At 41.5% G+C, this 13378-nt stretch overlaps 1 protein-coding gene across 15 annotated transcripts in view; it reads right to left on the reverse strand.

The window, feature by feature from the left end:
• The window catches only part of CACNA1G (calcium voltage-gated channel subunit alpha1 G), a 323096-nt gene that overhangs the window by 16848 nt on the left and 292870 nt on the right, over positions 1–13378 (reverse strand). For 10 of the 15 annotated variants that reach the window (XM_028716569.2, XM_028716545.2, XM_028716542.2 and 7 more), the window contains 7 exons: positions 7926–8035; positions 7539–7672; positions 6413–6483; positions 4599–4677; positions 4363–4484; positions 3573–3917; positions 1455–1595 (listed from right to left, as the gene is read on the reverse strand). In XM_028716569.2, coding sequence (XP_028572402.2) covers positions 1455–1595; positions 3573–3917; positions 4363–4484; positions 4599–4677; positions 6413–6483; positions 7539–7672; positions 7926–8035 — 1002 coding nt within the window. The remainder of the gene's footprint in view (positions 1–1454; positions 1596–3572; positions 3918–4362; positions 4485–4598; positions 4678–6412; positions 6484–7538; positions 7673–7925; positions 8036–13378) is intronic. The other 5 variants (XM_028716593.2, XM_028716587.2, XM_028716604.2 and 2 more) reach the window with 3 other exon arrangements.

Genomic DNA, 13378 nt, shown 5'->3' on the forward strand with positions numbered 1-13378 from the left:
AAACCCATATTAAGGCTGCAGTGCTTAGTCAATTAATTGGTTAGAATAATTAAAAAGCCTGAAAATGTTTAACTGACCAGAAATGCCACCTGGTTAATTTGGCACTGTGTGTTTGTTTGTGTGTGTGTATGCGCCAGTACTTACTGTAGATGGCAACTCTTAAAAGAGGCAATCTCCCTTTTCTCTCTCACAAGAAATGCCAAAGCTACCCTGACTTTCCTGATTAATCAGTATGCCCTTTTAATATGCTATCAAAGCTTTAATTGATTATAATATTTTATATTATAATATTTTGGTTCAACCTGGAATTGGATTTGAACAAATACACCTTTTATATTCACATGGAGCTAATCAGAAATCAGGTACACTGATAGTACTGGAATTGTCCTAGGTTTTAAATTACATAATCTGCTTTGACACAAGGAATATACAAAGCAAGGTGACAACCCCCATACACATACTGAACTATCTTCACATCTGGTTACACGCAGGCCAGCTTATTTTCAACACCCCAAAGTGGTCCATGAAATTCAACATAGGCTTCCATGCAGATGAATGGAAATGTTCACAAGAGCAGCATCTCATCTCTGCGCTACCTTACAGCACAATCCTATACATGTCTACTCAAAAGTAAGTTCCCATTGAGTACAATGGGGCTTACTGCCTGGAAATTGAGTGTAGGATTGCAGCCTTAATGACATTCTTATAAGCTTTCCAGCGTAATCCTATGCATGCTTACTCAGAAGTAAGCTCCACTGTATTTAACAGGGCTTCCTTCCAGGTCAGTATGCATAGGATTGTAATGCCAATGCACTAAATACTTGTCTAAACATAAATCTAGCTATGGTTATAGTCCTATACATACTGATGGAGGAGTATGTTCCACTGAATTCAGTTGGCTTTCTAACTGAACATGCATAGGACTGGGTGGTAAATACTAGGGATGGAAAAGGAATTTATTTAGTCAGCATTTTTAAAGCAAATTGACCCAGTTTGCTGGTCCTAAGCTTATCTGCAGATTAAAATCTAATGTCATTTTGGTTCCAAAAACGGATACAAAAATGTGCAAGGAAAATGCATATTTTATGGGGAAGAAATGAGTATAAAATGCATACTTCCGGAGAACATGTGGACATTTTCAATTCACATTTTTCATGGTGGTTTTTTTTTAAATTTTAAACACAAGCACAGAAAACAGGGGGACTGGTCCTATGATTGAACATGTGAAAAACTGACACAGAATGACAATAGGCTGATCCATCCATCCCTAGTAAATACCCATCTCCTCTTAAACAAATAGAAATGCATTTGCCATTCTACAAAAGTAGTTTTTAGTCACTTTCGGCCTTGATACGCCTACTTTAGATAAAAGTAAGAAACCCTCTCTCTCTTTTGTAATAAAGGTTTCAATCTAAATTTAGATAGAAACTTTTCAGGAAATTAGTAATATTAACCTGTTTCTCAGAGTTGTAATTGTCAGTAGCTGGAAGGGCATAATGATGGCACACAGAGCCTGATAAGTTGTCCATCAGCTTCAACTCTCCTTCTAGAGATTCCTGGATCAGCAGTGATATGGTATCAAACAAGTGTCTTTCCTGGGAGGAGTGCCATATAGCATGCAGAAAAGGATAAGCCAGGCCAAAAGAGAGGGGCAGAAGCGGGGCAAGGTAGGGGGAGCGGAAGAAGAGAAAGAAGAGAGAATGAATGCATGAGAGACAGAAAAGAGGAGAAGAGACAGAAAAAGAATGTTTTCAGACAGAACAGCAGTTGTTGAAATGGCCAGGAAGGGAAGACAGAGACAGAGAGGGGAAAAAGAACAGTGCAGTAATACCACAGTCAGAACCTTTCTTAGACGTTGCTACACACTAGACCAAAACTAAACACGATAGTGCTCTAAGACTGGTGGGACACATTACATTCATTCATTCGTAAGTGGCTACTGATAGAAATACTTCTACTTTGCAGAGCCATCCTACTTGATAGCAGGGAACAAAACTGCAGCATAGCTAAACAACAATATGCACAATTTAAAATGGAGGTGGGGATGGGAGCCCAGCATTAAGACTGAAAAAAAATAATCCACACTTTGGCATCACTTAACCATGTAAGAAACAGAAATGGCCTTGAGAGATGCTGGATGATTTGCAGTTGTGCTCGGTGGCTCAAGTGTTAGGCACCCCTGAAAATTAGGCCACTAATTTAGTAACCACTGGATGAGTGTAAGATTAAATTTTCAAAAGCACAAAAAGTGACAAAACTCAGTGGATTTCAACTTCTGTTTTGTCTGCTGGTGCTGTTATGCATAGTGCTTGCAGTGTGGTTGGTATTTCCCAAGGCTAGGTCCTATACCGTGTAAACAATCTTTGAAGGCTGGAGTTGCCTGTGTGACAGATCACATGGCTGCCAGTGGATCTGTCACCCTGCATCAGATCACAAACACAGATATGAGGAGTACCTACCTGAGTCTGGCACCCAAATGTCACTGGATTGGTGTAGGATCCATCCAGACATGGGGAAATGACAACCCAGCTGATTTGGAAATCTGAACTACACCTCAGGCTTTTGCTACTAGCTGGGGAAAATTCAATTATTCTATACCGCAGATGAAATCTAAATACTCTGATTTAAGTTATTCACGGCCATAACCTAGTTCCCTTTGACTTCCATGATGATTATTAATTTTGGGGTTTGTGCGATGCTGAATAGTCCAGTCCTATGCATGCTTCCTCAGCAGTAAGACCCACTAACTTCAATGGGACATATTGCTGAATAAGTGAATTTAGGATTCTGTAGCGTCTGAGACAGTCCAGCAGGAAGTTTGGGATTTGGAAGACCTATGAGCTTTTGAAAATTTTAACCCAAGTTCCAAATGACAGGCTCCCAATTTCAAAAGTGTTTTCTCAAGTGCTTACACCTGAATATTAATACATAGCATAAAAGCTTCTCAAGCAATATGATGGCCGATCACTTAAAAGCAGTACTTTCTATGCAGGCAAGTATGTATGATGACATATTCCCTTATGAACACGGTGCATATACTTTACGGAACATGCAAGCAAAGAAGCATGCTGCCAATCACATAACTTTGCATGGCTACATTTTAGGAGCTGTATTCCTCTTTCATCATGTGCTCAAATACCATGTTAACACATAAATTTCCACTGGAAAAAAAAGTTCTGTGGGGCGAGACAGTCACTCGTCCAAAGATGGCTGGGACAGATCTGAATAAATGTATTATATGTATACCAGACATATAGCTGAGAGAGTGAGTGGGTGATCTTGTGCCTGTTTAATGCAGTTCTTGTAGCCACCTGCTGCACATCCCTCACCTCCCATCAACATAACCTGCCAACTCATAACAAATGCTCTCATGACTCTCATCGTTGCAATCCTATATGGACATTCAATTTCATGGTCTGCACTTGGCTGAATAGGGATTTTTTACTCACAGGGAAAAAGGAATACAACTCCCTTATACATTAATACACTCAAGACTTTTTGGAATCTGTGCAAATGCTATCTGAGGAAAGTACTAGCTACTCCCCACTTCACCCACCACCTAAGATTCTCACCATAGGATGAACCAATGAGAGTTGAGAATCCACCTTGATTTGCATGGGATTGGCATATCCTCCGGGGCTCTCAGGTCTCTCTCCTGCATTACTGCCTGCCCATATGAAAGGGTCAGAGGGCGGATGCTGGCCCGGGGTGATTGTCTTCATTTCCATCTCCAGTTCCAATTCCAGTTCTGCTTCCTCTTTCGCTTCCTTGTTACTTTCCTCTAGGTGCTTCATGAGTACAGCAATCACCACATTCACCAGGACAAACTGAGCTGTCAGCACAAATGATACGAAATAGATTGGCGAGATGACGGTGTTGTAGCAGGTGGATTCCTCATCGCAGTCTCGCAGAGTGTCCTAAAGGAAGGAACAGAGGGACGGGAGGTGGGAATAGTCGTGGCTTATGAGAGAGCTCTGGGCAACTCTATCCATGAATCAGATTGGGCTTTTCAGCTTCAAGCCCAAAAGGCTTTTTATAGGGGTGAACAAAACCCACTGTAGAATCTCTCCAGGTTAATTTCCTTCACCCTCCATAGAGTTTATATGGAATTTCTGGAACTTGTTTACCCATGTCCCATAGCAGACCTTTTCTGCCAAACTTAGCCTTCCTAAACACCCCTTTATCATGTGGAGAGCACACAAAAGCTTCTCACAAATGGCCAATGCACACAACCTTGCCGCAATAGCTGATTTCTGTGCAGACATCAACATGCAACTATTCAGCACTGTCCTAGCATGAATTCCTCAAACCATAAGAACATCTGTCTTACTATATCAACACTCATTCTAATGGGGATTTTACCTTCATTATCCCATTCCAGTTGTCTCCTGTGGATACACGGAAGAGTGTGAGAAAAGCCATCCCAAAGTTGCGAAAAGTTGCATGCCGCCCTAAGCCCTCACAGGGATGAGTATCGTCACATTCTGTATGACCAACCAAAAATAAAGGCAATTTAGCTATTTGTTTTCTTGACAAATAACTACGTTACTCTGCCTTATCCAATTCTATGCAACAAACTGGTGGAGCAGAGAACTTACCAAGGTCTCCAAACAGCTCCACCCCAAGAGCTGCAAATATGAAAAACAACAACATGAAGAGGAGACCCAGATTCCCCACCTGTAAAGAGACAAGAAAAGAAAAGGAGGGAAATTTAAAAAAAACCCCATTAATGTATTTCTCTTAAGTAACCCCCATTATGGGAGATGTACCACATTAGCCTCCATTGTATAGGCTGCCTTTGTCTCTTTTCCCTCAGTAACTTTAACAACTCCTGTCTAACCACTAGAAGTAGCCCAGTCTCATGATTTACTGTGCCAGTGAATAAATACAAAAGCTTCAATCCTAGGCAGTGCAGGTGGAGAGAAAGCACACGAACAGACAGAAATAGTTTCAAGAAAGTTTGTATTGTTACCAGTAATCTGTTTTTGATGGAAAAAGAGTATGCATTTAAAACTTTATAAACAGAGTACATAGTCTTGCCCTGTCAAGGACTGTCATATAATGTTGCACATTGTCTGCTGCACAAGCACAATACCAGATTGTGCACAATACAGATTGCTGCATTATGCCCACAATGTTGCATTGCTATTCCCGAACAGTTCTACCTAGAACTCCAGGGCTATTCAATTTCCTCTGGTTTTGAGAGTTTCTATCCCCCTTCTAAGAGAAAAGCAGATGGCCACTGAAATTCCATTCCAAAGTCAGAGTAATTCTAGATGAAGGATAGCCAATGTGGTGGTGCTGTCCAGATGTTGCAGAACCCCAACTCCCATCAACCCCAACCTGGTCAGGACTGATGGGAACAACATCTGAAGAGCACCATGTTGGCTACCCTGCTCTAGACTATCTGATTTATTTGTTTAATTTCTGCTTAGAAAGACAGCAAATACCTTGTTCAGTCCACCACATTGCAAACTGCTGTGAGTCTACAATCTACTTTGAAGTCTGCCCCCCCGAAAGTTAGTTCACCCTTGAAGTGCCACTCACTGACTTCCCTACAATGCCTCCTGTTCATGAGGAGCACTGATCCTGCCATAAATCATAGAGATGGAAGGGACCACAAGGGTAACCTAGTCCAACCCACTGCAGTGCAGGAATTTTTGGCCAAAGTGGGGCTCAAGCCCACAATGCTGAGACTAAGAGTCTCGTGCTCTACCGACTGAGCTACCCTGGCAGTCATACATAATGTTGTCTTTATATTTTCTCCTGCTCCATCTGCTCCAACAATTTAAAAGCAACCCCATGTATTAATTTCCTTTTTCTATGGTTAAGGTGGATTGTTTCTGACCGTGCAGAACCCCAGCCATTTTACAATCCTACAGAGGGGAAGTTTCCTCTCTTACTCCTTTCTGCCACTGCTCATTGCATTGAGTTACGGGTTTGTTTTGAGGTGTATGCACACAGCTGTCAAAACATGTATTTAGCTTAAAAAAATTAAATCCCATGACTGAGAGGAAGAAGCATTCATGTCCTGCTTGTGGGCTTCCCATGCTAGTTGGCCATTGTGAGAACAGAGTGCTGGATTAGATGGGTCCTTGGCCTGATCCAGCAGCATTCTTCTTTGCTCCAAACATATGAAAGGCAGCATGTGAAGAATGAGGCTGAGCAGAGGATAAGCTAAACTAAACTGAGATTTGAGGAACTGTGATAAAGCATCTTGCCCAATCTGGAGATCCCCAACCATTAGAATGAACTTACTAAATTCATAGTAAAGGTAGTTCTAAGCACAGAGAAAACACACATAAGGGAGATATGCCAAAACAACAACAACAACAACTCACAGATTTCTCAAGGAAATTAGAAAATGAGGGCAATTCAGCAGAGGTCTTTATGATAAAGACACAAAGGTTACCTGAGGCAGTGCTTGCATCACTGTGTCCAGCAGAGCTCTCATCCCTACAGCCATCTTCAGCAGTTTCAACACTGCAGAAAATGAAATGTCCTCTGCATTATTGTCACACAATCGGCATGTGAAAAGGAAATAAATATTTCAGAAAGCATATCAGGCTCCCCAAGTGATGTGGCAAGCATCCTTCACGAGAGGTGAAAATGCAAGGCCGCATTATAATGAAGCGCTCTGTTGTCAGGATGTTCGTAACAAGTAGAAAAACCTGCGAACATCATGGGCATCTCCTTCACTCACTAAATTGGGTGCTGCTGACACTGTGGCAGGAATACAAGAGTGACCTTTTCTCCTGGTGGTGACTACCGCTGCTGAGTAAAGTAAACTGGTTTGGAAAGGTCAGAAATCTATCTGATATACTGATGACAGAATTCAGCTTCAAGCTAAAGAATTAAGAAGCCAAGTGTATCCCCATCGATTTCCATCACAAGAAGATTGGATAAGAAATAACATGAACTCATAACCTTCAGAACTAAGCACTTCATAAGCTAAGAACTAATGCCACCAGCTCCAGTCATTCTGTAACAAAACCCTTTAGTGCTTTGTTGCTTGGAGTTGGTACCACCACCCTACTGGGAATATAGATGGTAAATGTTCATCTAGAGTGCCTGAAGACCAAGCAATTCTGGTCCTTCCCTGTATGTAATGCCTGCCACACAACTAACTGGTCATAGCAGTGATGGAAAGAGCTACTTCTGAGTAAACACAAGACTGTCAGTCTAGGACTAGAATGATCCATGTTCAACTCCCCACATAGTTTCAGAGGCCACTTGGTGACCTTGGGCCAGCTGCACTCACTCTCTTAGCACAAAGTATTGTTGCGTTGACAAAATTGGGGAGATTCAAACCTTGCACATTGAGCTCCTCGGGGGATGGGGAGTGTGATATAACCCAACCCAAAATGACTTGCAGGTAATAGCAGGACAAAGTACATTGAGGTGTCTATTAGCTAGGCAGTTTATGCTTGGAAGTATAGCCGTGGTGCATAGGAAACCTTACAATGCCGGGAATTAACAGTTCCACTGGGAACAGAAACTGTGCGGCTGGAATGCCCCAGGAGTAAGGGGAGACTGACCTCGAGCAATCCTCAGGACCCTCATGATGCGGATAATGGTGGGGTTGATAGGCAGTGAGGCATTCACCTCAATCTCTTCCAGCGTGATCCCCATGATGGACAACAGCACTATTGCCAGGTCTAATTGGTTCCACCTGAAAGCGACACAAAAATCAAGCAGAAAAAACTGCTATAAAATATTTGCAGTGGTGACAAAAGGATTCCAGTTATTTCAGTTATTCCGGAACTGACTCATGAACCGATGCACCACCTCAAGCAATTTTTGTGATGAAACACGTCAAACAATTTAAAAACTATTATATAGAGTACTATTATAGAGTTAGTTAAGTCTGGATATATCACTGACTAGAACAGAAAATGCAAAACCTAAAATTCTTTAGGACTTACCTGTCTTGAAAGAACCGACGAAACCCAAATGCAATCAGCTTGAAAACAGATTCCATGACAAAGATGACCGTGAAGATGTAATTGCAAATCTTCAGAGCTTCATCAAGAACCTGTAATGTGGAGACAACTCACAGGTTATTGCAATATCTTAAGGAGGATTTTGCTCCCTGCAGTTATTGGCCTTCCTGCTTTCAACAGGAGCCATTATTATTATTTTAATCTGAAAAGGCAAAATGAAGAAGGGGCAGGAACGCAGGCATATCACAACTCCTGCACAGTGTTAACATTTAAACTGCTGCTGGCTTTCCAAGTGGCAGTGACAAAACCAGGCTCTCCTATTTTTCATGAAACCTGCATAACAGAAATGATTTGCAGCTGGATAGGAGCTGAGTTCCTGTACAGCTGGATTGATTTCATACTATTTCAGAGGAAGGCATCCTGGATCGTGGTATCAGTGCTGCTTTTGAGCATGAGAGAAAATATGATTTTGTTCTTTGGAGCACATGCAGCATTTCACATGTTGCATTATTTAACACATATGAGGAATATCGCCTTCCATGCTTGCAACTGGAGATACGCATCTACACTGGGCAATATTTGATAATATAACATTATCTGGGATTGTGGCAAACGTATCTACAGTATAAGATATACAAAAACCATAAAATACAATTAAAACCAAAACCTTAGGACTGAGCCCTGCCCCCCCCCCCCGTCACCTGCCATAGTCTCAGCTGACTTGAAACGATCTGGGCTGGGAGTGGGGAGAATCTAGAACACAGCCCTGAAAGACAACCAGGAGGGCAGGCAGCAGAGCACATCAGAGGGACATGGAATTAGAGAAATGCGTAGCAAGACTGGCTGATAGAATTAATAAAACTAACTGTGTGAAAAGCAAAAGCTAACTTGTGCTCCTCTGGTTCATAATCAGTACATGCCACCGAGCAATGCTATAGTTCAGAACACATCTTAACATTAGCATGAGGTAATTGGATCATATAACAAGCTTCCCACAGTATTTACAAGATGCTCCTGTCACGTGGGTCATGCACTGCCACCTTAAACATGGCGTTTTCTCCCGTTGATTTCTTTTTAATTGTTTCACATTACACATTCAAGTACTATTTAGCTACACTGGCTGATTCACCTTTGCTTTCGTCTTGCATTTATTCCTTGGCTTCTCAAAGTAGTAGGGAGCAAAAATAAGCAACGCTACGCTAATTGGCAGCCATTTCCATCGAGCTATCATAAGCAAGTGATTTGGCAGATCATTGCAAGCGGTTTGCCATTATAATTTGAATGTGATCCTAAATACAGGAGTTTGGCATGCTAATATATCAGGGACCTGCTGCCTTGCCAAAATGCTGACTCACCACAGCAGAAATAAAGAGAGGCAACTGGGTTTTGGTCCAGCTGCATATTAAATCCCTCAGTCTGCCGACAGATCTAATGCAGTAAGATTTGAAAGATTTCAGGATTTGATCTATAGATCATTTATTATTAATATTATTATTCTCGGTTTCTTAAATAACCCCTCCTTTTTAGGGAATCTGCTGAAACATGGAATTTGTGTGTGTGTGTGTGTGTGTGTGTGTGTGAGAGAGAGAGAGAGAGAGAGAGAGAGAGAGAGAGAGAGAGAGAGAGACCCACCCAAAGCCCAAGTGCCTTTTCCAGCTTTTTGGGGGGCAGAATTTGGTAGTCTCCTGTTAAGGATACCAGCCATTTTGATATACAATTCTTCATATCTTCTCTCTTATCTGCCACTTTACATGCAGATTGAACTGCCTACTTGTGTTATTGAGATCTTCCAATTCTAACTTAAGTGTCTAATTGTAGTTTTTAAATTGGTTTTTCCCCCCTTCATATTTTGTTGTAGTTCCTGCAGCATTCATATTGTGCTCAGATTACCCAGATTCTCCACCATTTCTGCCTAACAGTCTTTTAGTTCCTTTTTTGGGGAAATTAATTGGGCTTTTATGTCTTCTTTCACCACCACAGCCAGTGTTGCTCATGTTAAAGGGGCCTCCCCTCAAAGGGATACACAGAAGAGTAAAAGGCGGACGATGCCTCCAGAACAAAACAACATAAAATACTGTTCAAACTTCCCAGAGTGCAGTAAGATACAATAAAACACAACCCCAACAACAACTCCAAGAAGCTTTTGGTGAAAAGAGAAGTTTTCAGTATGCACCAAAAGCAGACGTTCATTGGCACATGCCTCATTTCAGGGGGAATGTGGGCTGCCATTCAAAGACATTTAGGGCTTTGAAAATCAAAAGCAGCACTTTGAAATGGAAATGTGGAAACTGACATCCAGCAAAGTTCCCTTATAATAATTTGGCTGCTCAGGCCGGAGATTCACTGGCATGCAGGGTAATCAGTGGAGGATGACTAAATTTTATGGCCTATTGCTATAGTTAAAACTTATTCTGAGTTAAAAGAGATAAAACTGACAGCTCTGGAAGTCCCTTCCAGCCCTCTCATTTGCCTCTTCCAATCTCTTTGCATTAAAATCAATGCACCCCCATCGTCTTCTAAAATAAATGGCCTCAAACACTGTTTTGTTTCTCATGTGAGTGGAGGACATTCTATGCTGCTTGATTTTCTTTGCTCTCTCAGTCACCTTTCCACGAATTGCTCTGAGAGACCGTGATAAAATCTAAGGGCCAGATTCAACAAACTTATTCCGCTAGTGGAAGCCAATGCAAGTGCACCCACTAGTGCAGGCATCCCCAAACTCGGCCCTCCAAATGTTTTGGGACTACAACTCCCATCATCCCTAGCTAACAGGACCAGTGGTCAGGGATGATGGGCATTGTAGTCCCAAAACATCTGGAGGGCAGAGTTTGGGGATGCCTGCACTAGTGCAATGGGGCTCCCCCCTTCTTCTCCTTCAAATCCACTTAAAGGATGGCCAAGAGAACACGCAGAACACCACATGGAAGGAGGAGAGGGGAGATTGTCAAACAAGCAAAATACACTGATTTGGAGGGCGGCAGACATGCCTACATTACAGCAGAGGCTGGATGCCCAACCAACCAGGGATGCTGGATCTGCAGATTTCCTGCATTAGCAGAAGGTAAGGCTAGATGACCCAAGAGACCATCTACGATTCTACAGTGGTACCTCGGGTTATGAACTTAATTTGTTCCAGAGGTCCGTTCTTAACCTGAAACCATTCTTAACCTGAGGTACCACTTTAGCTGATGGGACTGCCTCCTCCTGCTGCACAATTTCTGTTCTCTTACTGAGGTAAAGTTCTTAACCCGAGGTACTACTTCCGGGTTAGCGGAGTCTGTAACCTGAAGCATTTGTAACCCGAGGTACCACTGTATGTCTTCATTTATTTATTTATTTAACTAATCAGTGGTACCTCAGGTTAAGAACTTAATTCGTTCTGGATGTCTGTTCTTAACTTGAAACTGTTCTTAACCTGAAGCACCACTTTAGCTAATGGGGTCTCATGCTGCTGCTGCGTCACCACTGCACGATTTCTGTTCTCATCCTGAAGCAAAGCTTTTAACCCAAGGTACTATTTCTGGGTTAGCGGAGTCTGTAACCTGAAGCGTATGTAACCCGAGGTACCACTGTATTCCCCTAAGCAGTTTACAAAACAGCTTTTGTGTCACATATGCGAATTGTGTCACAATGCACATGAACCACCCAAGAATTGCAAGGGTGTTTCTCTAGATCAACGTTCTTTCTCCAATGGGGTCAGTCAGGTGCATGTGGAAAGCTGAAAAAACAGGACATGGTTTGCTAGCTATTCCCTTGTATTTTGCTTCCGAAAAGGAGAACATGTAGGGAAGGAAGAAAAGAAAGCAGATAAGCTGTCAGGATAAACATGCACACACTTATGTGCTTGTGTGGCCTGTACAGTAAGAGCTAATAAGAGCTAAGAAGACAGTAAGAGCTAAGAAAGCCATGTTCTAAAAGATGGTGCCAAAACTGACTGCCTTAGTGAACAGGAATGTCATGTTTCCTATAATGACACTTTAAGAAACAATTTTTCCCCCGGTACTTGCTGAGTTCTCTCTCTCTCTCTCTCTCTTTTTTTTAGTCCTTGCTACCAGGAAATGACAGAAAGAGCATCAGCGCAACTAAAAGGTCACTGGGTTTAGCCCTTCCTTGGGAAACTTTAAGTTGATGTGTGTGCTTTCCCTGCCACTGAATCTGACAGAATCAGTGCTCAGGAGTAGACAAAGAGTATAATCTCCACATCTCTGCCAATTCTATCTTGGCAGCAATTAAAAGTAAGGGATAAAGCCTCTTTGTGATCTAGAAGGCCAGCTTCAGTATAGTTTTAAAAAAGATTAACAAAGCATCCCTTGGGAAAGAATTTCCCACAGAAATAAGTTTGCCAGGGAGAAAAAAAAATCTAAGTGTCAGAAGACCCACAAACTGAGTCAACACTGGTGCTTTTTTTTTGAGGGAGTACTCAAGGGGACGCAGTACTGGTACCTCTTTTTTGTTGTTGTTAATAAGTGTGCCACTTACTATAACAATTTCATGGTACATACTGACACCTATTTTTCTAGAAAGAATAGCACTGTTAACATTCCCTTTGGTTGTTTGGATAGACACTGTATTGTAAGTGGATGACGTAACTGAAGATTTGGGAAACAAAGTTCATTATGTTCTTTCTCCAAATTGTAAAATGCAAGAGGACCTGGGGTTCCTGCAATTTACATACAGCTTTCAATGTTCAGAAACCTAGGAATGGCCAAATCAGTCCATTTCAGGTTCTCCCAGTTTTTAATATTCCCAGACTTAAGTCCTCATGAAAATTCACCAGCTTTCCAGTGTGCTTTTCCTAATATTTACATTTTTATACTGTTTTATTTATTTTCATGGTACAGAAGATAAATTTTGAGAAAACAATTGTTATAACAGTAAACAACAAATAACTCATAAAATTACAGACTTTCATCATGCCATGTGTTAAAGTTTCATTTGATTACTCTAAGAGATCACGCCACTAATATTTAAATTTTTTATGCAATTTTCTGCAAAATGCCCCGTTTCCCCAGTTTCCCCTGATATAACACATTTTTGTATGTGATTTATGTAATGAATTTTCATATGCTATCTTCACTAATATGTTGATATCTCTGTGTACTTCTTCGTAATATGCACATCTTTTGGTTACAAAATTCAAAGATGGATGAGTTCTGAAGGATTTTGGTTCATCCATTGTTTCAGGAAGTGTGAATTAGGCAGGCTCACATTAAATTTGTGAATTGAACCAAATTTCTGCCATATCCCTACTTTGAACTCCTTTGGTTTTATCCAAATTGGATAGCCCTTAATGGTGAACAGTTCTAATGAAAGCATGAGAGACAAGATGGAGCAACCCTGCCCTGCTCCATGGTACAAAGAAACAGTTATAAACCATAGTCTTAGGTAGGATGATAAAGCACCTTGCAGTGGTTCTTAGAAACAGATCCAAATCC

Source organism: Podarcis muralis, chromosome 2 (genome assembly GCF_964188315.1).
Source record: "Podarcis muralis chromosome 2, rPodMur119.hap1.1, whole genome shotgun sequence".
Classification (NCBI taxonomy): Eukaryota; Metazoa; Chordata; class Lepidosauria; order Squamata; family Lacertidae; genus Podarcis; species Podarcis muralis.